This window comes from Cryptomeria japonica, chromosome 5, assembly GCF_030272615.1.
Source record: "Cryptomeria japonica chromosome 5, Sugi_1.0, whole genome shotgun sequence".
NCBI lineage: Eukaryota > Viridiplantae > Streptophyta > Pinopsida > Cupressales > Cupressaceae > Cryptomeria > Cryptomeria japonica.
This window is the reverse complement of record NC_081409.1, coordinates 739,506,271-739,533,598: the sequence shown is the minus strand read 5'-3', so window position 1 is coordinate 739,533,598 and position 27,328 is coordinate 739,506,271. Positions and strand designations below refer to the sequence as shown.

At 32.9% G+C, this 27,328-nt stretch overlaps 2 protein-coding genes across 3 annotated transcripts; both read right to left on the bottom strand.

Annotated features, from left to right (window-relative positions):
• Nucleotides 1-11,276: 11,276 nt before the first annotated feature.
• Nucleotides 11,277-13,630, bottom strand: LOC131028900 (uncharacterized). 2 transcript variants are annotated; one of them, XM_057959273.1, is made up of 3 exons: nucleotides 13,136-13,630; nucleotides 12,455-12,890; nucleotides 11,277-12,019 (listed from the first exon to the last, which is right to left on the bottom strand). In XM_057959273.1, the coding sequence occupies exons 2-3, from the start codon at nucleotides 12,539-12,541 to the stop codon at nucleotides 11,426-11,428; spliced, it is 681 nt and encodes a 226-aa protein (XP_057815256.1). In that variant the 5' UTR covers nucleotides 12,542-12,890; nucleotides 13,136-13,630; the 3' UTR covers nucleotides 11,277-11,425. Both variants share the same exon structure in this region, with proteins under 2 accessions (XP_057815256.1, XP_057815257.1).
• Nucleotides 13,631-18,031: 4,401 nt separating this feature from the next.
• LOC131028892 (ankyrin repeat-containing protein At2g01680) lies at nucleotides 18,032-21,758 on the bottom strand. Its single transcript, XM_057959267.2, has 3 exons — nucleotides 21,108-21,758; nucleotides 19,491-19,972; nucleotides 18,032-19,098 (listed from the first exon to the last, which is right to left on the bottom strand). The coding sequence occupies exons 1-3, from the start codon at nucleotides 21,568-21,570 to the stop codon at nucleotides 18,286-18,288; spliced, it is 1,758 nt and encodes a 585-aa protein (XP_057815250.1). The 5' UTR covers nucleotides 21,571-21,758; the 3' UTR covers nucleotides 18,032-18,285.
• Nucleotides 21,759-27,328: the final 5,570 nt, after the last annotated feature.

The following is a 27,328-nucleotide window of genomic DNA, read 5'->3' as shown; positions in this document are numbered from 1 at the left end:
GTATCCACCTCCATGCATCGATATATTATGAAGATGTATAATACAAATATATCGATCTAAGAAAATAGCCCATTGACTATCTTAACTGATCCAACTTAATGCACAAAAAGGAAAGAAAAATTTTCAACTCTTAACTTTGTAAATATTTTCAATATGAGGAATAAGATCAGTTTGAAAAAGAATTCATTCACACAGAAATAAATTCCCCAGATTTAAACACATAGATGAATAGCTTTCCTCATATCTTAAAACCAGATAAAATGCTCCAAAGCTTACTTAAGCTACACACAAACAAAATTTCTTGGACCTTTACAAACTCTTTTCACCAGAAATATATAGTCAAATCTTCCTACCTCAACCACTCAGTAACCATAGAGTTACATTTATCTGCCTGAGGGCAAGTAAATATTTCCTTAAATAAACATAGTGGAGAACAAAGTAAACAATAAAATAGTGTAAAAACAGCTTTCAGTTTCATGACAGTAGATGACCACCTTAATCTTTCTTCTACTTCATGAATGCTTTCATAGCTTGCTAGATGACAGATACATTTAGAATGCCTATGTGTAAAATCCCTTGTTGCCAAACCTCCTTATCATGACACACCTATATTACTTTATTTGCATGATTGTTCAAATGGTCGATGCATAAGAACAAGAATTCAATTTTGGCAATGGTAGAGAAATCATTCTTGGTGATCATCGTTCAACTCCTAACCATATTGATTTGTGTTCCAAAGGATTTTCTTATGGTGTCAATAGTGTCAATAGTTTGTCCATCCTCCTTCATGTATTTCACCCCTATGCATTTTAGGTCATTAAGCATGCTTTGCACTAGTACAGACAATTCTCGACTAAGCTTTACAAACTCTTCATACCCCTATTTTATCATCGAATTTCTCCATTCAATTTTAGTTTTCCAAACATACATAACATTGTCATCAAATCCCTATAAAGGATTCTCTGTAAGGAACATCATCACACCATCTTCTTGAATTTCCTCTATTTGGGCTACAGTTCAAGCCCATTTAGATTCTTTATTTTTCCAGGTTGTGATTTCTTTTTCCAATTCTCGGATGACTCTAGCAGCATCATCATAGACCTTGCTCAGATTCCAAATGTATTATGTCCCTTCTTTCATGATCGTGTCCAACCAATCAAGGAACACCCCATACACCATTTAATTCCTCTGCACTTCTGCAAGAAACTTCTAATTACCAAGGGATTTGGGGTCAAAGAGTGTTGGTTGTTTAGACACTCGTTGGGGATCTAGTCCATGGATTGCATCAATGTATTTTGCCATTTGTTTTAAAGCTTCTTTTAGTTCCCTTTTGTCTTTTTCATCTTTCCATGTCCTGGTTATTATATTTTTCATTGAAGCTTCAAGATGAAAAAAATATGTGGCTCGACAAATAGTTCCAAATATTTAATTTTTTAATGGTAAAATCCTCGACTATAGGATTATCTGCTTTCTTGTTTGTTAATGGGCGTGCTATCTCCGCAGTCCAATTTCCACTATCAACATCAAAATTAATTTTGAAAAACATTTTTATCTCTTTCGCCTTGGGAGTTTTTCCTAGGCACTTTCTCACCATGTCTTCTAGTGTAATCAAGCAAAGAACTACATTCCTATTCTTGCTACTCAGAGTATTTTCTAGCCACAAGGTGGGTGCAAGAAATTGGGTCCCAATTCCATGGAAATCTACAAGCAAAAAAGTTTGCTGCTAGAAACGAGTGCCCATTTAGGATCGGACCACCATAGAGAAATGGGTGCACAATTTTTAGAAATGGGCACCCATTTCTAAAAACAGGCATCCGTTTCTAAAAACGGGCACACGTTTCTTAAAGTGCTATAAATTTTAAAATGGGTGCCCATTTTTTGAATTTTAAATAACAGGTGCCCGTTTCATAAAAGATTGAGTAGGAAACACAGCTATGCCTTAGTTTTGGATTTGGGTTAGGCTTGGTGGGACCAAGCCTATGCTTGGACCTCTAAAAAAATGGCTACGGCACTGGAATACCAGATTTTTGCCTTACTGTAATTTTTTGAAGGTCTTCCTGATCATTTTTTTTTTATGAAACAAAAACCAATTAGAGTTCTCACTGTCCTAATTTAAAAAATGTAAATTTCATAGTGATATGATTAGTTTTACTATATTTGAATTATTTATTAATAAAAAGTGGTACCTAAATGTAAAATAGTGAGGTTTAGTAAAACTTTAATAACTTTTTTGTTTTTAGTTTTTTTTGAAAACAAATTATATGACATCAATCTACATACATTTATTTTGAAGATTAAAAAAAATTAAAAAATATGAAATTTTCATCAAATTATGCTGGTCATACACCAGATGTTTTCAAAATGTACTTTATAGTCAATTAAAATTTAATTAAAAAAAATATATTCAATAAAAAAATAAGAAAAAATATTCTCATCAATATTTGGTGTATTAGGTATCTTTTCCCAGAAAGATTTAAAAATATTCTTTTATTTACGTCAAAATATGGTGGTCGTACACATGTGTGGTATAGTCCTTAAACAAGCATTTTGAAAAAGTGGTTTTTAAATATGCCTACTAAAAAGCAATTTCTACCATGTGGGTATTGAAATAAATTACATATTTGAAAATTAGACTCTGAGGACTACTTTTTCTATTCTAAAGTTTTTTCAAATTCAAACTCTAAGTACCTCAAATTTTGGCATTAATCGATAAAAAAATTGAAAAATAGGGAAAACACTTCCACTTTTTGCCCAAAAGTGGGACTCAACTTCTTGCACCCACCCCACAGGGGTGTGCACGTAGGAGTTTTGTCAGAGTCATAGTTTTCTTCCTTTTCCTTCCTTACTACCAATGTAGTAACAATATTTATTGTATCATCCACATGTTGATTACAACTTGCATTATCAATATCCTATACTTCTAAGTCTGGATGAGTCAAAGTGTTATCCATCCCAGGTGAGACATCTAAATCCACTACCTCTATATCCATAGGAGATTTCTTAATTCTGGTTCTGGTTCTAGCCGTAATGGTCCTAGTAGAAGTTGGTTCCTTTTCTATTTTCACTAGCCTATCAATCTGATTGACTTTAGTTTCTGTTCTCGACAATCCTACAACACAAGGTGTAACACGAGAGTTAGCCAATGGGACTTCAGTGAATGAAGTTGAAATTTTTCTAGAACTCTTTCCCATTCTTTTCTCTCTTAGCCATGTCTTTATTCTTTTGATGAGTGGGAATATTCTAACTTGAATCTGATCTTCTTCATCTTTATCCTAGTCTATTTCTGGAATCACACCCTCTTGTCTTCTATCCACAAACTGAGGATCAATCAATTCACCATCATCCTCCTCAACATTGGATATATTCACCTTCAAATCATAAGCTTTGATTTGTTGTATAGTGAACCTTGGATGTGCTCTTTTCCTAACTTCAAATTCATCACAACAATCAGCCCAAAAGTCTTCAATATTTGGCACATGTGTGAAATCCTTTCTCAATATTAAATGAGCAGCAGCAAAATTTGCTCGAGGTACATACAATTGAAAATTCAATTTCTTAAATTCCAACTCCAAATTTAGGGCATCAAAGACAATATTACAAATGAAATACATCAATTCAATGGAAAATGAGACATCTGAGTGTTTTTTAGCTTTGTATTTCTTGTCAATGCAGGCAAGTTGTCTACATATGTCAATCAGGATCTACCTATCAAATGTATACCTTGGCAACTTATAAGGCTCTCCTTCGAAACCTCCTACCCTTAGATAGGAAAACCTTGGAAATTGTATGAAAAAACTACCATAGGTACTTATCATTTGCATGGCTTCATCAAATAACCTTTTATAAATATTTCCCCTTAGCTCATATACTAATCTTCCTAAAAACACATCATGCAACTTGCGATAATTTTTACATGACTTTTGTTAGTGTAAATGTGGGTAAGATTCATATATTTCATACCATCTACCCATGCTTCATGATACAAACTAGACCATGACCTAACATATGCCAAACAATATAAAACATATGAGGACATATAAAAAAATATTACCGAAGCAACTCAAACTGTCATGTAATTTGTCTGCTATTAACTCAACCCAATCAATGTATATGTTATCAGCAAGAACAACCTAAATGAAAAAGTACATCGATTCCTTCCAATAAAAGGTGATTTGATTTCTCCTTATTGTATATAACATGATTACTATATCCCTCACTTCTCTGATTAGATGTTCTTTCATTAATAGCCTTGGCAGCCGAGAACATCCCCTTTGAAACTTCAGCAACCAATTTCTAGCAATGACACTTCTGTAGGTGGATTTCTTCTTAGAGAAGAGCCCTTGAGACTTACCCACTATCAAATCTTCATACTGCTCTTTCTCTGTAATTTTCATTACCACAGCAATAGTTTCACAGTTAATCCTGAGCAAAACTTCACCATTTTCACCTTTTATACACCTTAGGGCATGGTCGTATCTATTCATGAACTCCAAAACCAACTCAGGGCATAACACAGCTGGAGGAAAGATTGCCGCTTCTACTAACCCACTATCTAAAATATTTTTCTTTAACGGAGAATTGGTGGGGTTCTATGCCCTTGAATGAAATTCTCCTAAATCTACTAAAGGAAGAAAGGTATCCCCTAAGTCAAGCAGAGAACAAACTAACCCATAACTTTGGTCTATCTTGGGCAATGTGGGTCTTATTCTAAATTTCACAAATAGAAGGCAGACCAGGAAAGAGTAGGATAAGTCAAACTACAAATTAAAGATTTCTATTCACAAAATCATAGAAGAGATAGAATTTTGACTCACCTTTCATGCAGAGCTTTGGTTTCAAAGGACTGAGAACATAAAATATCTCCTACACAAATTGTCTACTTTCCAAATTGGGCAAGTGAATTAGGCAAAATAGCTATTTAAAAATCTAAAGAACTGGCCTGAAAATTGATCACATGATTTTCTATGATTTGTAACCGCAGTTGTATTCGTGCCAACTTACTTCAAAAAGACCAAATTCTGACAACTCATTAATTTAAAATATTTTCCCTTCATATATTTTTTTTAAATGATTACCTCTCCAACTATGACCTTACTTCATGTTCCCTTTATTTGAGGTTAACATTTTAAATTGAGAATATTTTTTATATAACTGTTGTTGGTGCTTTTCCACATTTATCTCCAAAGCTTTTGATCATTTAACTTTGAACTTTGAACTCTCTGAGAAGTGGTTCAATGGTTCGGGTTCAAAAGGACAACAAGAATAAACTAAGACAAAGACACCAGAATACTATGGCTTATTCGCTACAAGAACTAGACCTAAGATATACAAGATTTAACATTACGATAATTTGAACCTTGAACTTTGAACTATGAAAAGGTTCAAAAGTTCCAATTCAATGACAAAAATTACAAAGACCTCAAACTCATAAAACTAAAGCCATGATACAACCCGCTCTGGTTGAACTCAAACTTTGAACTTTGAAGAGGTTCAACCAACAGGTTCAACAAATGGGGAAATTTTAATAAGTCCAAAATTGAGAGTTATACAAGGTAAGACTAAATAAACACTCCTTATTTGAGGATGTGGGGGGCATAGTGCAAGCAAAAATATGGAGGGTAACAAGAGGTTATTGATGTAAATACCAAAAATAAACAGGTTGAGGACATTGAACCTCCGACAACAAATGTACATACAAAAGAGGTTAAGATTGAGTAGGTTATTGCACCAAGTGGTGAAGCTACCAGTGCCAGTCAACAAGTTGGAGATACCATCACAGTTTCAGAGTCATTCATTATTTGCACTTGACTCATCTGGTCAAGTTGATTTTGCACAAAAGAATATTGAGCAATTGAGAAATTTTGAACTCATGTTTGTTGCAGCTCAGAAGTTAAGGAAGGGTCTAAAGATAAACAAGTCATTGAGAAAGCCATCCCTATTTTCAAATAGCTAGTCCCAGGTTATACTAGTCTAGAACTTGCTATTCCCTCTAGTAAGCTCAAGGGTTTGATTGAACACATTGCTAAAGAGTTCCAAACTCTTCAACAAATGTCAAACTAGCAATTGGTTGAGCGGTATAATGCAGCCTGGAAGGTCACTTGTGACAACATGATTTCATTTGACAAGGCTAAGTTAACTGAGCAACTATCTAAGATTGATGTGGATCTAAATAAGTGTAGCAATATATATAGGTCTTGTACTAACACCAGTAAACTAACAGCGAACATAGAGGTAAAATTGAAGGTGATAAAGGCCCAGTTAGAATATTTTGCTAACAGTTTTGATGGTAGTCAATCACTAAATAGCACCATTGATGGTCAAATTTTGATAATAGAATCTGAGATTTCTGTATTGGAGAAAGACATGGACAGGCTAATCTGCCATGCATGGTAATTAAGAGGTTTGGTAAGTCCTCGGTTGAACACTATGTTACTTCATAAGAGGGAGAGTATAGAGTTAATGAATAAACCTATTTCGACAAACCCATTAGAGGTAGAGCTTCATGCATATATCCTTAATGGTTTTATATCCATTTTGGGCACATTAAAGTCAGGTTGGGATACATACTTAGGATTTTTGAAGAGTTCTTACCTGGATATTTTCAAGTACATCTGATCCAGTAATCACATTTTGAGTTCATTATTTAATTCTTTATTCTTCACCCTGACCTTTTTCATTAATGTCAAAGGGGGAGAGGTTGATCTGAAAAATGTCAAAAGACATAAGAAGTAATGTATCACTTAGGGGGAGTAGTCTTCCAACAATTTTGGAAGTTGTTGGTAGAGAATCGAAACAACACTTCATTAATCCATTTTTCACATGAGTGTTGCCATCAATGCCAAAGGGGGAGATTGTTGGAAATTGACACTCATCTAGTTTACTTGTGTTGTCATTGATGGCAACACACATCAGTTTTGGGTTGGAAACGTAACTGATACTCACCGATATTCATGGTTCAGACACTAGCATTCAGTGAACTGGAAAGTCAGGGACTCCCACAATCGGGAGGAAAGGGAAACCGACAAACTAGGAACCCATATATGAGGCCGACATAAGAGTTTGATCCGACAAGTTTACATGGAAATGATCAATGATATCGGTCACAAAGTTTAATGAATTTATTTTTGTTTAGGTCGACATGTAAATATATTGTAATATCATTATAAGCTGACATAAGGCATTTATGTTTTTGTTTGGAAAGGGTATTTAAGTCAGTCTGATTAGTTTATTTGGGATATATAAGAATATATAGAAATGTAATTTTATAGGAGTAATGTTGATCAATTGTATTGAAAATATTTTGTAGTTTGTCCTAGATATCGGTTTAAAGGTTTGGAAGCAAATGAAGTTACCAGTAGAAGATACACTAAAAATTGGTATAGATAATGCTTTCACTGGAACTCATCCAGCATAGCAGATGTATTTCCTAAGTTCATAACACTGTTTGTAACTCCATATTTGGTGTTTGTAGTCAGCGAGGCTCCTTTTGTGATGAGAAGTACGGTCTAGGTTGTTGGCCTTCCTGCATGTGCATGCCCCTATTATAATATTTGTTTATTTGGCCAGTGGATAGATATTGTGGGTCAATAATCCCACCATCATTTTTCCTCCTTGAGATTTTCCACGTATAAATATTTGTGTTATGGTGTATGTTCTTGGGGTTGCATTGTTATTTATTGTTGTTACTTTCTTTCTTTCTTACTGGTTAATAAGTAGATTTGTTAATAAGGCTAAAAGTTACTCAACTGGCAGAACACTGATTCACCCCCCCCCCTCTCAGTGTTCTTGGATTCTAACACATTCCATTGGATATCGGTTGTCATTGATGTCAACATACTTTTGTTGACTCATCTATTGCCGCTATAATATTTGGGTGATTCTATCTATCACAGTTTGCTCCACGCTGCTTTCCAATTACAAATATGGATTTGTAGTTTATGTGGTACACTTATAATTATGAGATGTACCTACATTATATATTTCATGTATTTTTGATCTCTGAAAGATGGGATGTTTGTTCTGGTAATTTGGTCAGTCAATTGCTCTATTTCTCTAGAACTTAATGATTGTTCTTAGTATTAGCATTTCTTTAATTAAGTAATTTTGATCTTGCGGCTTTTGGGACATGATTAAGCATTAGAGATAATATTATATGCTAGTTGGCTTTATTTTATGTTATATCTTTGGTCGACCTTCGAAAGTGTAACATATAATGTAGCATCCAAGGCATGTATGGCCAACTTGATATATGAATTAGTTTATTAAAGATGCATTCCTTTGATGAGATGAGGAGATGTATGTATGTGAGAGAGATATAGAAGAAAATCAAGATACAAAGGTAGAAGTGTAACATGGTAATTAGATGTGATTGAAGCGGATAGTTGAAGAGAAGATGAAGTGTAAGAAATTTTCCCACTATGCTTGATTAGAATTAGAATTAATACATATGTACGATACAACTTTAAAAATTCATTTTGTTTATTCTCTTGGGTAGTGAGCCTCCTTTTTATTTTTGGAGTGAGTCTCAGGTAGTGAGCACTTGTAATATTATATTGAGAGTTAACCCTCTTCATGGATTTTCCTAACAGGGTTCCTCAAGAAAATCTGGAGTTCTCTTGTGTGTGTTGATATGGACAATAACTCTATTTTCCTAATCACTCATTATTTTTTATATCTACAAAGTAATAATAAGACTTTTTAAAAGATTCAAGGAATACTGATTCAACCTGCACCCCCCCCCCCCCCAACCCAACTCCCCCCTCTCAGTATTCCAATTGTTCAACACATTGTTCATTATAGCCATTTGTTGATAGAAAGAAGGGAGTGAGCCCAGATTTGTCAAACTTATCCTATAATTCTTAATTTCACTAGAGAGTATGGAAAGAGGTAGAATTCCTTATTTTTTAAGGGCTACTTATTCTACCTCTTATTAAATATGTTCTCATCTAGCTTTCTCTTTCAAAACAAAGTAATATCTAGTATTAGATTTTGTGGGAGTTTCCTTATTTTGAAAAACAAGCTTAATTTTATAGTTGGATTGCTTGAGGTTAGCACATGCCATATTATGATTCCCATATATAATACTTAGATTTTAGATGTTTTCAGTTTGATGAGTGGATAGGTCACAACATTTGAAATGAAAAGATCTACTAGCTTGGAATAATAACTGATATTGTAACTAGCATATTGAAGTAAATCTTTTTTTTTACCCATTCAAATAATAAATATTTTGAGGGAAGAGTCTTAAATGGTCACAATTAGCTAAATATCTATCATCATTACCTATACCTTGAAGTTTTTGGTTGGCATTAGCTTTTTACTTTATCCTCTTATATCATTGCATTGCATGCATTGACTTAATAGAGCTTTATAATTATCTCCTTAATTATCATGTACCTTCATGCCATCATGAAATATAGCAAGTATTTGCTATCAAGTAACAACTCATCTTTCAAAAAATAGGTATGTGATCAATACAATTAGGATTTGACCCTAAAGTTGAGCTAGGTTTATTTGTCAACATACTCTTGTGCTTCCTTCATTTTATCCTTAAGTATCTCTTTCTTTTACCCACTTAACATCACTAAAATAGACTTGAAAAAGTAATATTCTCTTTATATCTAGAAATAATAGTTTAATTTTTGAAGAGCTAGGATAAAATTTCCAAGGATCCAAGTCTCTCACTACTAAACTAACTAATTTTTCTCCAAATTTCAGACGGAAAATAGAAAGACACTATTTTCCATTACTACCACTTAGATTTTACAGGCCATACTCCATCTTTCAATAACCAATCTTATTATAGTATCATTGTTTAGATGAAAGACAAAGAACCTCTGAATAAGAGAAATTTATATGTAAGTAGTATGATGCTCAACTATCTCATTGGAATCCTTCAAAATAACAAGGTGAGACCATTCCTCTAATAAATTAGTAGAATTTTCCCAACAAGGATTGTATCTTCAATTAATATCTTAGTGAATAATGACTAACTAGGATACATGAAATTCAAGACAAGGAAGATGAAGGACTTCATAGAGTCATGAAACCCCTTAATTAGACCACTACTTGGATCAACATTCCTTTGCACATCTTGAGAAGAGGCTACAATTTAAGACACGATTAAACAATTAGGAGTAGTCAATTTTGGAGAAACCACACAAGAATAAACTAAATTAGATCCAAAATCAACCACCTCAGGTAAACGAAAACCTTTTTTTATCCCCTAACCTGAGCACCACTATGGGCCTCCAAAGAAGCCTCCTTGACTACTATAGGGAAACCTTTTTTCCCCCTTATGTGAGCATCTAATAAAAAGTTCAATAGTAATACCTCTTCTTATACAGCCTCATTTTCCATCTAGAAGTTTTTCTCTAAAGATTAATTATCAAAAATCCATACAACCTAAACATCATCAACAAAAGAACCAAGGATAGGTTCGTCATCATAGGAGGCAAGTAGAGTTTCTTCAATACATTTATACTTAACAAAATTTTCTATCACCGTCCCATAATTAACCATCTAATGGATCATGGTTGATGGATGTAGAGATCCCTAAAAAGTTGCAAGTAAAGAAAAAATAGGAGAATAATGCACCAACAATATCGTCCATTGTTCCTTTTCTGTGCTTTGTCTAGTTTGGCCAGCTGTCGCTAGTTTTTGGGGCTTTTTTGCTGGTTTTCTCTAGTTGCTATGATGGGTTTTCATATGTATGTTCCTTTTTGTTTCTTAATGCTTTTCTCTCATAAGTATCTTTTGTAAAAGGGTTTTGGCACCCCTTCAAAACCTATTTTTACCTTAATCAAAAACATCGTCCATTGTTCCTCTAGCCAAAACATCAAAAGGGTTTCTAATTATTGGATATCCTCATCTTCACCACCTAAGTAGTCAATTCATCATGGGGTAAAGCATCTTGTCTATCATCATTGTGAATTTGAATCTTCATCTCTACTTACTCTCCCACTCTATAAATTTTAAATAGTTCTTTCCAAAGTTCATGTTTTGCTAATTAATTAAAAATTTCTAGATTATTTTAATTGAAAACTTTTAAATAGCTCATATTTCATCTAAATATTTTTTAACTTGGAGTTAAGAATTAGTTAAGTAACAAATTATGAACATCATTCCCAACATAAACAATTGATGATAACATCTCAATAGAGATTGAACTTGGTGGAAAGAATAACAACACCATATTTAAACCATCATACAATGTCAATATCATGTTTTGAATGAATTCCATATATATAGTCTTATATTTTATAGATTACCACCTGTCTAAATATGGCTTTATGCTTTTGCCGAGAATCAGTTGTAGCCCTAAAATAATATTCATAAGCCCAAATAAGGCCCAAAATGAGAATAGCCATTGTAGGTACAAGTGCTGATGTTAAGATTTCACCTCCGAAGATAAACCGATATTCATTTAACACATGCTTACCTTTTTTTTTCCAGTAAGATGATGAGGTATTGTGACTAGGATGGTTGCACATAGAAATGCAAGGGCTGTTGACATTACGGAGATTTCTATGCTTATTAGGGATAGTTTGGCCAATGGAGACTGATCCATAGCAAGCCTTTCATGTAGTCTTTCCCTAAATATCCATGCAATGATTACTATGATGGACCCAAAGAAAGCAAGACAATTAGAAAATAGAAAAACTTGAAAAAGAGCTTGTAATGCCATTTCATCGTCTCCACCTTTTGTAGTTCCACCTGGTACCTGAAACATGGCTGCAAATGTCACAGTGGCAACTAGAGAAGCCACTAGTGTGTCCACTGACAGCACTTTATCCTCATTATCATTTCTTTGGTTTGCTCTTTGTTCTAGTTGTCTAGATGGTTTAGAATGCTTTATGATACCATGAACTGCATTCTCATCTTCTAGAATCCTTGCAATCTGGCACAAATTAGGATTATTTGTAGAATCAACACCAGTGGCTATGTCAAGTGCAGTTTTGCCTTCATCGTTCATACCATTCACTTTTACACCAGAAACTGAAAGCAAATATTGCACAAGCTGCACCATCAAATAAACTATTAGATCGGTATTGACTAAAAAGGAAGGATTTGCAAAACAATAGTTCTTACATTATGACAAACTTACAGAGATCACAATACTAAAAGGAGCTTACATCATCAATAGATTTAGTGCCTTTGATATATTGGTTGTTTGTGAGCAATTAAGTTTCCACATAAGTAATTAATATATCAACTAAATATAATTTGGTTAATGTAATGTGATGTTTTATTTATGAAAGATCAATTGAAAAATTATGGAATCAATAATAGTTATAGTTAAATCAATTGAATTAACTGGACATTAACCAAATATATTTATTATAAAACCATTTCAATTAAGTAATATCAACCAAATCATAGCTGTAAAATAGGTACAAGCTTAAAAATCTATATAGAAAAGAAACAACATTTGAAAAGGGAAAATGAGCCCAACCTGAGGTTCCACTCCTTCCTTGGCAGCCAAATGCAACGCTGTATTGCCAAAAATGCCACGCTGTATTGCCAAAAATGCCACGGTCATAGGTCACAAACTTTGTAGCTTTTGTGGGCTTGAGTGGAGAGAGGATTTTTTGTACCATATCAAATTGATTATGCTCCACTGCAAAATGTAGGGGAGTTTTCAGATCTTTACTAAGAATTTATATGCAATCTGGCATTGAAGATATAAATATTTCAACTATCTCGGAATAACCATTCAATACTGCCACATGAATTGGGCATCGACCAAACTTATCCTTCTTTGTCATGAAATTCATGTTGAAGCAAAGCTTACACCACCATGAATTTAGTCTTATGCCCATTATTTCATTTACAATATCTACATGTCTTCCATAAACAGCTAGGCCTCCGTAGTATCGACCTGACTACATCTGCATTACATTACAAGTCATTGTTTCATATTATTAAAATGAAGCATTAAGTATTGAAACAAAAGAAGATTATGTAAACCATAATCGTTCAATTATAATATTAAGTCTGCTAATTATCCTTTAAAAAATATAAAAGATATCAATTGGACCAGTCAAAAAATACGCTTATTTTTCCTTATTTCTTAAACAATCAGGTCTTTAGATGTATATAGACAACAAACCCTGAAATTATAACTCAATCTTACCAAGATGGCCTCCGTAAGCTGCAACATGAAGACATGTTTGGTGGTCATTCCTTGGCCATAAAATCATATACCATGGAGTGGCTTCTAACAAAAGCTTCACTGCTTCCACATGACCGTACTCAGATGCTATAATAAGAGCTGTCTCTCCAAACTGATTACGTTTAGAGGCTGCGGACTTGTTGCTCTCAAGCAGAGTTCTTATAACTTGCTCATTCCCGCCCTTAGCACTCTCATGCAACGCCGTATTTTTATCACTATTGCGAATTTTCGTCATACGATGGTAACCACTAAACTGGGTTAGAGCCCATGAAACAATTTCACTGTGCCCTTCCCTTGCAGCAATGTGAAGAAGACTGTTTCCTTCACATGCAACCTCTCGTAGAAGGCGAGGGTTCTGCCCATATAATTTTTCAATACTGCTGAGATCGCCATCTCTGCAGGCAACGAACACATCACTCTTCATCCTTCCTTTCTTCTGCTTCCAAAATTTTGCAACTACTCACTACATTCAATGCATTAAATCTCTGACAATCGTTTCAATTTATAATCAAAATTTTCCAACTATTCACTACATTCAATGCATTACATACTCTGGGTAGACGCTACTCAAGTTGATCAGGTTAAGTTGTAATTGAGAAAGCTAACCCTTGGCACAAAATGATTGATGGACCGGGATAACGTGTAAAGACTGTGAGATGACCCTACAGGAGAATCGTTGGACTGATAATACGTGAATTGTCTATGTCAAATCATCAATTTATTGAAAAATTTATTCCGTGGCTGTTGTATGCCAAAAAACTGGAATGTTAATTCCATGTATATTTTCATTTTTTTTTATTATTCAAAGTTTGTTCCGGTTCAAATTATAGTTGTTACCTTCAGCTATGTAATGTCTTTGTGGTAATTGGTCCTTCTTTTGGACTTTAGAATGGTCATTGAATTATGTAAATGTTGTGGATATTGATCCTTCATTTGATCTTTTTAGTTCTTATTGAAATCATTCGATTCTTTGGTGCTTACTTTGCTCTTTTCTGTCTTCCTGATAGTTTTGATTGCTTTATTCATTATGTTATTAATTTGCATTCATTGATTCAATAAAATTTAAATTTAAATGTCTTAAATATATCAATGATGTATATGAAACCTCAAGTTTATTTATTCAAACAGTTAAATGACATGTCAATTCTTTACCTAAAATCCTTTAAAGTAGAAGCATATTCCAATGTTCCAGGTTTCAGTGTCTTGTCTTGCTTTATTTCAAATCATTCATTGTTGGAGATGAAACTCACATGGGTAGCTTTATCTATTAAAGTAACAATACGCCAACTGTGTTCTACCTTTATTCTCCCCGCACTTGCATTATGGTACAAATCACGTTTCCGGCTTTGGTGTCAATTATTTCGTATTCTCTGGTTTGAGCAGATTAAGACTGGATTTCCTTTACATATATGGGGTTGATGTACAAGTGTTATGCCAGTATAAGTTTACTATCTTTCTTAATCTATTATTTGAGACTGATTACTCATATTGTATTATATTATGGTGTAATACATAACCAATACATTTTATTTAGAAGTAATATGGTAAGGTTGGACCACATTCAGATTAGTATAAAATTAATGTACATGAAGTTTAGTAATCTAAATGTCATATTTTGTTTGTTAGGGGTTGTTCATAATATTAATAAATTTTGTGCATTTTATATGAAATTAAAATGAGGAATTGTGTTATTTGATTATATGTGTAGAAATCTTGATTGTCTCAATATTCTATACATATCTATAGGGAAATGAATTAATCTATATTAAATATATTAGATTTTATTTCAAATGAATGGTGTAGATCTACTTGCTTTGATGAGGCTCAGTAATTTAAAAAAATCTTAATATTGTTTATTATTATTTCTCTATTCTGTTGAGTGACAACAACAATAGCAAGATATTTAATATCTTTATTTTTAAGGCTATTTAAGTATAAGGTTGAGGATGGAGAGGATTTTCTCTACCACATTATTTTGGTTATATTCTACTGCAAAATCTAAGAAAGTTATTTCTACTACAAATTTCCATGCAATCTAACATTTCAGATATAAAAACAACCATTGAATACTCCCATCTTCTAAATACATTCTTCTTTGTCATCAAATTCCAGTGAAACCAATACCTAGACCACCATGATTCCAGATTTGTGTTCATTATTTCATTCATTATGTGAAGATGTCTTTCATGAACAACAACATCAGAAATAAGAGATACAAGATGTAGTACATCACACTAACTGAACCTTCCTAGTATCAACCTCACTACATCTGCATTACATTCCAAATCATTATTGCATATTATCAAAATAAAATATATCCAAAAAGAAAAATAAATTATATATCTTATTAAAATAGATAAAACAAACAACTAATTTGTTAACCCTAATACATCCACCCACATAAGAAACAAGTTGTGGAATCTATCGAAAAAAATAAAATAAAGCTTAGAGTGTTACCTACATGACCTTAATAAGCTGCAACATGAAGACATGTTTGGTCTATAAAATCATAAACAAAGGAGTTGCTCCCATCAGAAGCTCACTGCTTCCACCTGACCGTTTTTAGATGCTATGGTCAAAGAGGTCTATATTTTTATACTTTGTTTGTAGAGGGAGGATTAGTGGGTATATTGCTGTTAATGTGTTGGTTTTTACATACTGTAGATTGTTTATGTGAGACCCTGAATTTACCTTTTGTCAATTGTTTATATGAGATTCTTAATGTGTTTATATAGATAATAATTTTTTATCTGTTTATGTGAGATCCTCACTCATTTATTTCTATGAAACATTTATTTTGTCTATTCAAACAATAACATATCTTTTTACATAAAATATCCAATCTATTTAAACACTAAATCTACCAACATAAACATATAAATTATTTATCCTTGAATCTGTTGAGGCTACAACATATCAGCTCTTCATATAAACCCCTCAATCTAAGTATGTTTTAGTTGAGATCTAGAGTCCAAAAAATTGGAGATTATTTTTCCTCCAACCGAAAATAAATTTGATAATATGCTACATAATCTAGCAACACTTCTTTAATTAAGTGTGATGTCATACATACTTCGAAAGCAGTCCATTAAAGTCAAAGAATCTTCCACTTTTGGAGGCTCTCACTCTCTGAATTTTCTTCAGTCGTTTTTTCTTTCGAATCATTCAAACTAAGTGAAGAGAATCATCTTTTTTCCACTTTCAATCATTCATTGTTGAGTCATTAGAGAACAACAATTTTTTATTTATTTTTTTGGTCGTTGGAGTAGAATTGGGTTGATCTTATTTATTATTTAATTTAAAAATCAGAATAGAATAGAATACAATTATTTTTTAATTTTCTATTATCATTTATGTGGGCTGTTTTTATCTTAAAAAATTTAAGATTTAAATTTATAAAAAAATTATTGGATTTACATTTGATCATACAAATTAATAGATTGATCAAAATATAATATAATTTTTAGTCTAACAAGATACTTTTGGAAAATAGAAATATCAATAGAAGATTAAGGAATTTGAAGACCAAGGAAGTAATTCAACAAACCAAAATCTGTCTATACATAAAAAGACTCCATCATAGCATTCTAAGTATTCTCAATCATGGCAGGAGAACTCTTTGTGAGAATCAAATCATCCACATAAAGAACAAGAATGGGAAGATCCCCTTGATGCCTTTGAATGGAAATTGTAGGATCAAAGTGACATCATGTGAGTCCAAAAGGAAGTAGAAAACTATCCATCTTCTCATAGCAAGCTCTAGAAGCTTGTTTGAGACCATGCAATGAACATTGAAACCTTCAAACAAGTGAAGGATCCTACACAAATCTTGGTAGCTATTCCATATAGATCACCATGTAGGAAAGCACCCTTCACATCTATCTGAAACACTGAACAACCCTTAGATTAAACAATAAAAATTATAAGAAGAATGGAATCCATCCTGGCTACAAGAGCAAAGGTCTCAGAATAGTGAATACCTTCAACTTGAGAAAATCCTTTAGCCCACAAATGAACCTTATACTTATTAATAGAACCATCAGCTACAAATTTGATGCGATACACCCACTTACACTAAACCAACATGCTTCTAACTCACAATTATAATTCTTCATCAAAAAGAAAAATCCTCAGCCATAGCACTATCCCACTCTAGAATTCCTAAAGCATCTGAAAACTTTTGAGGACCAGTTTAAATTGCATGACTCAGACATTAGGGAACGAGTGTGGTGAGTAGTTGTGGGATCACCTATAATAGAACTAGCATCTCCAAGAAGTGTACAGAACTAGTACCTCCCTTTACAAAAAGAACCCGTTTAATATTTAATATTTATATATAAAAAAAATACTAATTATTATTTATTCCTGCTGCCTGAATTAATTTTGCTGTCAACTTTCTCCGTAGATAAAAAATTTCATGGCGGTTATTCATTCGACAACCCCTTCAAATTCTACGGTAGTCCATGGTTAAATAAAGTATCGTAAAAGACTAAACATATAATAATCCTTTCGAATTTTCTTCTGCATTGAAATTCCCTTTCATCTCACACAATCTTTTTCAGATATTTTGATTAGCATAATAAGTGAAAACGTTTTATTTATAGGAAAAGAATTTTTACAGGCACAACCATGAAGTTCTAAATGTTAAATCTCGAAAGAAACCCACATAAGTTTTCGATATCAATTAGATACTAAACCCTGAAACTGCTGCCTTACATCAGGACAAAAATCATAAACAGTAGATAAAGGAAATAAACTTCGGTACAAACAAAAGTAGAAAAATGAAACATAAAATTGACTAAAATGTTATTCAAAAAACAATATTGAGGCAATGCTATGCAATACTAATCACAACAATTTTGAGGCAATATAAAAAAAAACTGTATTCATGTTTGAAGAAGAAAGAAAGTCGATTACAAAGAAGCAGAAAACAAAGTAGATAAGGCACCATCGCGAAAGGATGACCAAGAACCACCATCGATAAAGCCAATCACATGAACAACAGCAAGAAGGCGTACACAGAAGATGGAATAGTGCTGAAAATGCATCTTCAATGCATCTTAAAAGGAAGATTAGAACTTTTCTGTTGAAGAAATTTTATAAGGAAGGTATCACTTTATTAGGCTGTAACCATAGGTGAAAATTACTCCGAATATGAGGAGACAAGGGGGAACTATGTAGATTATAACCTGTCGAATTTGGGTTTCAAGTTTTTGTCGGGAATCATTTGTGGCCCTAAAATAATATTCGAAAGTCCAGACAAGGGCTAGAATGAGAACAGCAATTGTAGGTACTAGCGATGCTGTCAAGATCTCACCTCCAAAGATTAACTGATATTCCCTGAAATTATTATTACTTTTATCAAGATTGCGGGGTATTGTGGCCAGGATGACTGCACTTACAAATGCAAGAGCTGTTGACATAACTGAGAGTTCTAAACATAGCAGGGATAGTTTAGCCAATGGAGAGCGATCCATGGTAAGCTTTTCCTGTAGGCGTTCCCTAAATATCCATGCCATGACCACTGTAATGGAAGCAAAGAAAGCAAGACAATCTGAAAATAAGAACACTTGAAAAAGGGTTTCTAATGCCATGCTAGTAGTATCTTTATTAGTTCCTCCTGGCACCTGGAACGCAGCTGCAAATGTCACTGTAGCAACCAAAGATGCCACCAGCGTGTCTACTGCCATTACTTTATCCTCCTCGCCACGGCTCTGGTTTTTACTCTGCTCCGATTGCCTAGAAGCTTTGGAATGTAGTGTGAAATTACGAGTTGCACCCTCATCTTTCAGAATCATTGCAATCCTACTGAAATTGCATTTGTTATCAGATTCAACACCATCCGCTATGTCAAGTGCACTTTGACCTTCATTGTTTAGAGCATTCACTTTTATACCAGAAAATGATAGCAAATATTCTACAAGCTGCAACATCAACAAATGTTTAATCATTATTCTGTTTGAAAGAAAGAAAAATGGAACAAAAACCAATCTACCAAAAACATTATAACTTGTCATTGCATACTACACTCAATATGGACTGTATATAGTCAGGATCATATATTTACGTGGAGACTTGAGCTCCTTTGTAAACAGCTGGTATATATTTATGCCTGTTTTCCTAATTTCTCAAAATTCTTGATAAAAAGAAATATTTGTAATTCAATCAATTCAATTAATTTGGTGATAACCAAACTACAACAATACCAATTAATTCAAAGAAAATTATATATTTAAACAATATCATACATAAAATTATCCATATAAAATAGATACAAATCGATTATAACATTTGATAGAAGAGAAAGAAAACTAACCTGAGGGTCTACTCCATTTTTAGCTGCCAGATGTAATGTGGTATTACCACAAATGTCATGGTCATAACTCACCAATTTTGCAACTTTTGTTGGCCTGAGGGGAGATAAGAGTTTTTGCACAACATCAAATCTATTATACTCCACAGCAAAATGTACGGCAGTTTTAAGATCTCTACTACGGATTTCTATACAATCTGGCATTGCAAGCATAAATCCTTCAACTATCTCCAAACAACCATTCAATACAGCCACATGAATCGGACATCTTCCGTATTCATCCTTCTTTGTCATTAAACTTTTGTTGAACCAATGCCTACAACACCATGAATTTAATTGTGTGTTCATTATTTCATTTACAACGGCCATATGTCTTCCATTAACTGCGGTATGCAAAGGAGTTGCACCATGCACATCAGGAATCAGAGATATAAGATGTAGTAGATCCCAAAAACTCTGCTTACCTAATATCAACTTCACTACATCTGCAATACATTATAAGATATAAGATGTAGTAGATCCCAGAAACTCCGCTTACCTAATATCAACTTCACTACATCTGCATTACATTCTAAATCATTACATTTCTTGTTATTAACATGAATTTATATTTTAAAAAACTTAGAAGATAGGCTATTATAGAACATAACTTTAAAGAAAATTAATACAAAGAATTAAGATGACCCCTGCTACCCTAATGATTGCCTTATTTCCAAGTTAAATGAATGATTACATTAAAAGAATGGGAAATATAGACAAATAGATTATGCTTTACTACTATAAATGTATGCAAATGATGAACTTTTTGGCATTGCATAGAGATTGTCCATGTACATAGAGGATTTTATTTCTAAATAAGAAATTAGAGTTCAGAATTTGGAATTAAATATTTGTAAATCTATATTTATGTGAAAATATTAAAGTCTTAAGAAAGATATTCATATTTTTAAATTTTTTTTCTTGTATCAATTAAAAATAAAAAAGTATTTTTAATAAAGTCGTCAAATCATATGATTATAAATTAATTGAGTGAATTTGATCTCATTCATTATTATCCATTTCCTACATTAGATTTTAGGCATATTTACATAAATTATGAATAGAATTCTTAAATTATTAATTGAAATTTTAATATTATATCATACAATCAACTTAAAACTTACTTGTTAATATTGGTATGAGGTGATGATTAACTTGTGATGGTGGTGTTCTTGATATAAGGTTTAAAATAATCATGTGATATTGGTTTAGAAAAGGTATTTTGGCAAATCTAGAAAGTGATCAATTATGCAGTGTCACATCAGCACATCAATTAAACAAGATTTAGTGCATGATTATTGAGAACATTTTGTACTCCTCAACAAAAGACATGATAATATGACATCATATTTGAACATGTAGATTAAAAAACCAAATTTTATAATTAAAGAAGTTGAAATACCCACGATAAATTTTAAAAGAAACCCTCCCCTCTCATACGTAATGAAACAACATAAACTATGAATCTATTGAAATAAATTAAATATTGGTTTAAGTATTACCCAGGTGGCCTTCGTACGTTATGAAACTACATAAACTATGAATCTATTGAAATAAATAAAATATTGGTTAAAGTACTACCTAGATGGCCTTCGTAGGCTGCAACGTGAAGGCATGTTTGGTGGTCATTCCTTGGCCATAAAATCATAAACCATGGAGTGGCTTCCATCAAAAGCCTCACTGCTTCCAGATGACCGTTCTCAGATGCTATAATAAGAGCTGTCTCTCCAAACTGATTACGTTTGCAGGCGGCAGACTTGTTGTAGCCAAGCATAGTGCTGACTACTTCCGAATTCCCGCCCTTAGCACCCTCATGCAACACCGAATTTTTATCAGCATTACGAATTTTGGTCATAAAACGGTAATCTCTCAGGTGGGTAAGAACCCATGAAACAATTTCCTCGTGCCCTTCCCTTGCAGCGATGTGGAGAATACTGTTTTCTTCAAATGCGAGCTCTTGCAGAAGCCCAGGGTTATTACCATATATTTTTCGAAGGCTGCTGAGATCGCCATCTCTGCAGGCAATGAACACATCACCCCTCATCCTTCCTTTCTTCTCCTTCCAACTATTTTTTAATCTTCCCTCAATATCCTATGCATTAAATTTGTGGCTGTGGTTTGGATTTATAATAAACAAATGTATCTACCAAGAAACGGAAAACTTTCAGTACAGGAGATTAAACAGCCGGTCAAGGTGTAATTTCACTTTAGTCCAAAAAAAGTGGAAGCATCTTCCATTTTTCGAAGCTCTTACTCTCTTATTTTTCTTCAGTATTTGTTTTATTTCAAATCATTCATGATTGTTGGAGAACATGCTTTGTTTGAAACTCACGTTGGCAGATTTTATCTCTAAAAGCAGGTCGTTTCTTCTTTCTCAATTATTCCAAACTATGTCGATAAGCAATAGAGCAGAAAGAACAAAGATAGAATACGAATGGCATAATCTTTCTCTTTTATCAGTTCATGATCCATCTTTATTTCCCATGCTCCTTTTACTGTAGAAGAAGTGATGCACAATTGTGACTTCAAGTGCGTGGCTTTTAGTTTTGATGTAGATTCATCACATTCTATTTTCTTTTTCAATAGGTGTCAATAATTTTATTAAACAGAGAATAATAGTGCATAGATTGACCAAAGTAACAAAAGAAAGGTGGAGATATGAAATCACATCCAAAGAGTCATATTCTCCACTTTTGAGTTAAATTAAATTTAAGATTAGATGTGTAAAGGTTAATGGACAATGGAAAATTAATATGTTGTCAAATGTATTTAATTTTAAGTATTATTTAATTTAAAGATTTGAAAGTGAATTTAAAAAATATATATATATATAATTATGTATCTGTTTTTATTGGAACAAGGTGATAAATTATTTGGGAATATTTTATCATTTGATGTTAGGATGTATGTGAAGAGTATATAATATCTAATATCTTTTAGAAATATATAAATTTTCACTATAAATAATTGTTCAAATTATATTATATTATAGTGCAATATTTAATCAATAAAGTGAAATCATATTGGATTTTTTGTACCATGTAGAGGTTTATATAAAAGTAATATATATGAAATCTAGCATTTCACCTAAAAAGGTACTTTTGTTTGTCTTAATTGATTGTTCATATTAAAGTATTATTGCATGATTGTTTTTACAAATATATAAATAAAGAATAAGATTATTATTAGGGATGGTGTTAAGTCAAAAACTTATGTTATATTTAAGACATACAACCTCAAGGTCCTCCATAGATTCATTGTATTCTTGTTCAAATATTGATTAATTCATGGAGGACCTTGAGGTTGCATACCTTAAATATTATATAAATGTATGGAAGAGGACTTTGAGGTTGAAAATATAGTATATTAATTGACACCATAACTTTACTAGATACAAACATCTAAATGGGAATGAGAAAGGTGATAATATGGATCCCTATAACTATAGATAGACTAGCATTAACATAATGATAGGAGCTATAAAAATTTGGTTTGATGGCCTTACAATTTTTTAGAATTTCATAACAAAATATAAAACAAGAGTCAATGATAGGCACTAGCCACTTGTAAGAATATCTAACACTAGGATTCAAGTGACTTAGGGAACTATCTTACATTATGATGGGAATATCTATAGATCACCATTTAGATTATTATTTATAGATAGGTATTGTAGACACCTAAAATTTTCCTAGCCTAATTAAATAAAAAAATTATTTATTTAATTGGCCCCACTTCCTCTATTAATTAAAGTGATATTCATTTATTTAATTAATTAATTAGCTTTTTCTCTCCATGACACTTGTCATTTAACTCTTAATTTTCCTCCAACTACCCCTTCATATTTTATTATTACCCTTTAATTGTACCCAACCATTTATCCTTTCACCTCTTAATACTCTCCCTTCATTTTCTAAGGTGTCTTCTATATAAGGGGATTCCTTCATCATTTGACAACCCTAATTTAGCAAACTAACTAATCAACAATTAATCAATCAACTTTAAACAATCAAGAATTTACATGACTGAAACCCATTCTTTGTTGAACTCTTGTGCACAATACAAAATCTTAGAGTTGTTGGCAATAAGGTAGAAAATTGAGAAGGGGGTGAGTCAGTTTTCTCAAAACTTTACTTAAACTTAAATACAGTTTCATATCTAATAAGTAACAGTGTGAGCATAAATCAACACCACATCAATATTACACATAACACCAATATTTTGATGTGGAAAATCCGGTTAAGGGACAAACCATAGGGAGAACCTACCCACAATAAGACAATACCCTTCTAGTAGTATATGAAATATTACAATGAAAAATGTACATGCATTCAGGCACACTACCTAGAGCTCACTTCTCAAAACACAATAATAGCAAGGGATGCAACCCTAGGGAGGACCCATTATCTTACAAAAAGATTAGGATTACATCTAAAAGATTATGAATTGATAGAATAACATCTCCTCATTCCCGATTACAGTTATGGTTAAGGTCATGTACTGCTCTACTACACTTCTTTCACAGTTCTTCTTTGCTACCGAAAGATCAAAGTATTATTCTCACATTACACACACTCATAGATAGCACAGATCCATCTACAACATGATATTACATTAATTTATACAAATCATCGACCTATATTTCAAGGTCAACTCAACCCATAATACAAATTACAAAATATAAGCATACACGCAACAATAACACATACAAACAAAAAGAATAGCAGCTAAGACATATTATGGACCCAAATCACAACCTCAAACATGAAACACCTCCAACAATTATGCCTCGAACTTCCACAACACGCTACATTCATCATGTCGGCCAAGAACATGAAGAATACCATTGGAATAAGTAAAATCATCAATAACTAGCACAACGATCAACACAGATCACCAACACAAATAGGACATGATCGAGAAACATCCACAAGAATCATGAATTCCTGCAACAACAACTGCAAAATCGCCACTTACGGGTGAACTCACAATAATGGTTCCCACTTTTTTGCCACTTTTGACATTGAGATGAACAATTTTAAAATAATCTTCAACTTCCGACAACTATAACTTTTAAACTATTAAGAATTTGAAGATGATGTAAATTAGTGATTTGTAGAATTTTGTTTGTAGATTCTGTATATATTTTTTTCAAATTTTTTTGAAGGATTTTTTTTTAATTTTTCCATCTCCCTCGAAAAGTAGTTTTTTACAACAAACTACATTTTTTAAGAGTGATGTGTCTCCCGAAACTCATAACTTTTTTTCTATAAATGATAAAAACACAATTCTTTCAAATTTTAGTTTGTAACATCAATATCCAGGGCTTGTAGTTGGTTTGATAGTGATATGTTCAATATTTTTCATTTTATTAAGTTTTGAAGTCCGACTAGTCATAATTCAGACATAGGTTTACGTTTGAACACATAACTTATTCTATATATATCGAAATTCATTTTTATTTTTTTTGTTAGAAACAAGACATCAATACCCAGGGCTTATATATTTTTCAGATTTTTTTTAAATTAGTTTCCTATTTTTCCCAATGCGTTGAACAGAGAAGTTCATGTTCGATGAAAAACCTATATTTGGTAAAATTAAAAAAACAAGTTCATAATAAACTCAATATGTAATAAAATTATATTCATTGGAAAGATTGCTTCGAGGACTATAATACTACATTTTGGGTTGTCAAGATCATTCCATTTGAGCCTTCAACTAGAGGTTTCAAGGCCAAAAATCTGCAAAAAAATGTAGAAATTTTCAGACAAGTGTTAAAAAAAGGGGTTCGAACGAAGGGGGGTTCGAGCGAACCCCCTAGTTTTAGGGGGGTTCGAATGAAGGGGGGTTCGAGCGAACCCCCGCGCTATAATTGAAAAATGACATAAAAGGGCATTAAAGGTGCTTCGCTCGAAAGATGGGGTTCGAGCGAAGTGGAGTCTTCGCTCGAACCCAAAAGGGTATTCCGTTCAAACACCCCCACTTCGCTCGAACCCCTCGTAAATTTTTTTTTTCACTTTCGCCAATTTCCTTCGTTGGCAAAAGTGGGAACCAGCTTTGTGAGTTCACCCTTACCAGAATCTTCAACATCATTATATTGAACCTTAAGAACACTAACTCAACCGACTGTCAAACTGAAAGATATGCTTGTGAACCTCTAAATCATGAACCATCTAAATTGAGGACACAACAAAATGTCCCAAACACTCTGCCAAATCTGCAAATAAAGACTTTGCAATTCTGGAGCAATGCGGAGAAAAATCTAGAAGATTGAACAACACCGAACACTGAAAAACCAACTATAATACCAGATGTCATAAATTGATCAAATCATCATGTGGACCAGGAAAAATTCTACTGAATCAACTAGAAATACTCATCTCCAAACCCTTTAATCCACAACAACTCAACTGCAACATACTTGCTAAACAAACTTAGTTAATCTGATTGCAACACTGAAACACATAGAGGAATATGTTGACATCAATGACAACAACACATTCCAGCAAACTTCTCAACAATATCCAACAATCTCCCCCTTTGGCATTCATGGCAACATATGATGTGAAAACAATCAATGCAAATAAAGAAAATAATTAGCTCTCCCTAAGATCATGCACATAGCTCACCACAGGTTTGTCACATAGCTCTCTCTCCCCCTTTGACATCAATGCAAAAATTCAACACTACACAAATCTCTCATAACAACTGAACATCAAAACTAACCAATTTGAACATCTGAATCACAACATTGATTACTCCCCATGAGTAGCAACCACCATACATCAATCTAGACCACAAGATATCTTTGTGAAATCCACCAACCCGATGCAAATTCATGCATCTTAGTTCTTTTTTGAATGAGCAATTACCCCTAGCTTCTCCCTAAGATACTCAAAAGCATCCTTACTCAAAGGTTTCATGAAGATATCTGCATTTTTTTCCTTTGTAGACACATACTCTAGTCTAATTTTCTTCTCATTCATCTTCTCTCTGAAGAAATGAAACTTGATTGATGTATTCTTAGTCTTTGAATGCAACACTGGATTCTGAGAAATACTAATAGCACTAGAATTGTCATAGTATATAGTAGTGGGCACATCATAAACAACTCTAATATCCTTCAACATCTTCTTCATCCATATTACATATGTAAAATTTCTAGTAGTAGCAATGTATTCAGTCTCTGCAATAGATAAAGAAATATCATTTTGCTTCTTACTTATCCATGAGACCAATCTCTTTCCTAAGAAAAATGCACCACCACTAGTACTCTTCTAGTCATCAACATCACCTACCCAATCAATATATGTAAAATAACTCAAAGTAAAATCATTGTCTTTAGGATGCCACAAACCAAAATCAATAGTTCCTTTCAAATATCTAAAAATTCTATTCACAACAACATGAGATTCCCTAGGATTAACTTGAAATCTAGGAAGAAGACAAACAACATTCATAATATCGGGTCTAGTATAAGTCAAATAGAGCAGTCTATCAATCATAGATCTATATCTAGTCTAATTTTATTTCAGAGAGTCATCATCCTTTGTAAATATACATTTGGTCACCATAGGAGTACCAACTGGCTTTGCATCATCCACTCCAAACTTCATCAATAGTTCCTTCACATACTTAGATTATGATATGAAGATAACTTTACCTGACTGTGTAATTTGCAATCCCAAGAATAATTTCATCATAATAATTATAGACATTTCAAATTCATTTTGCATATCATCATCAAAATTCTTGCACAAACTATCATCTCCACCAAAAATAATGTCATCAATAAATAACTC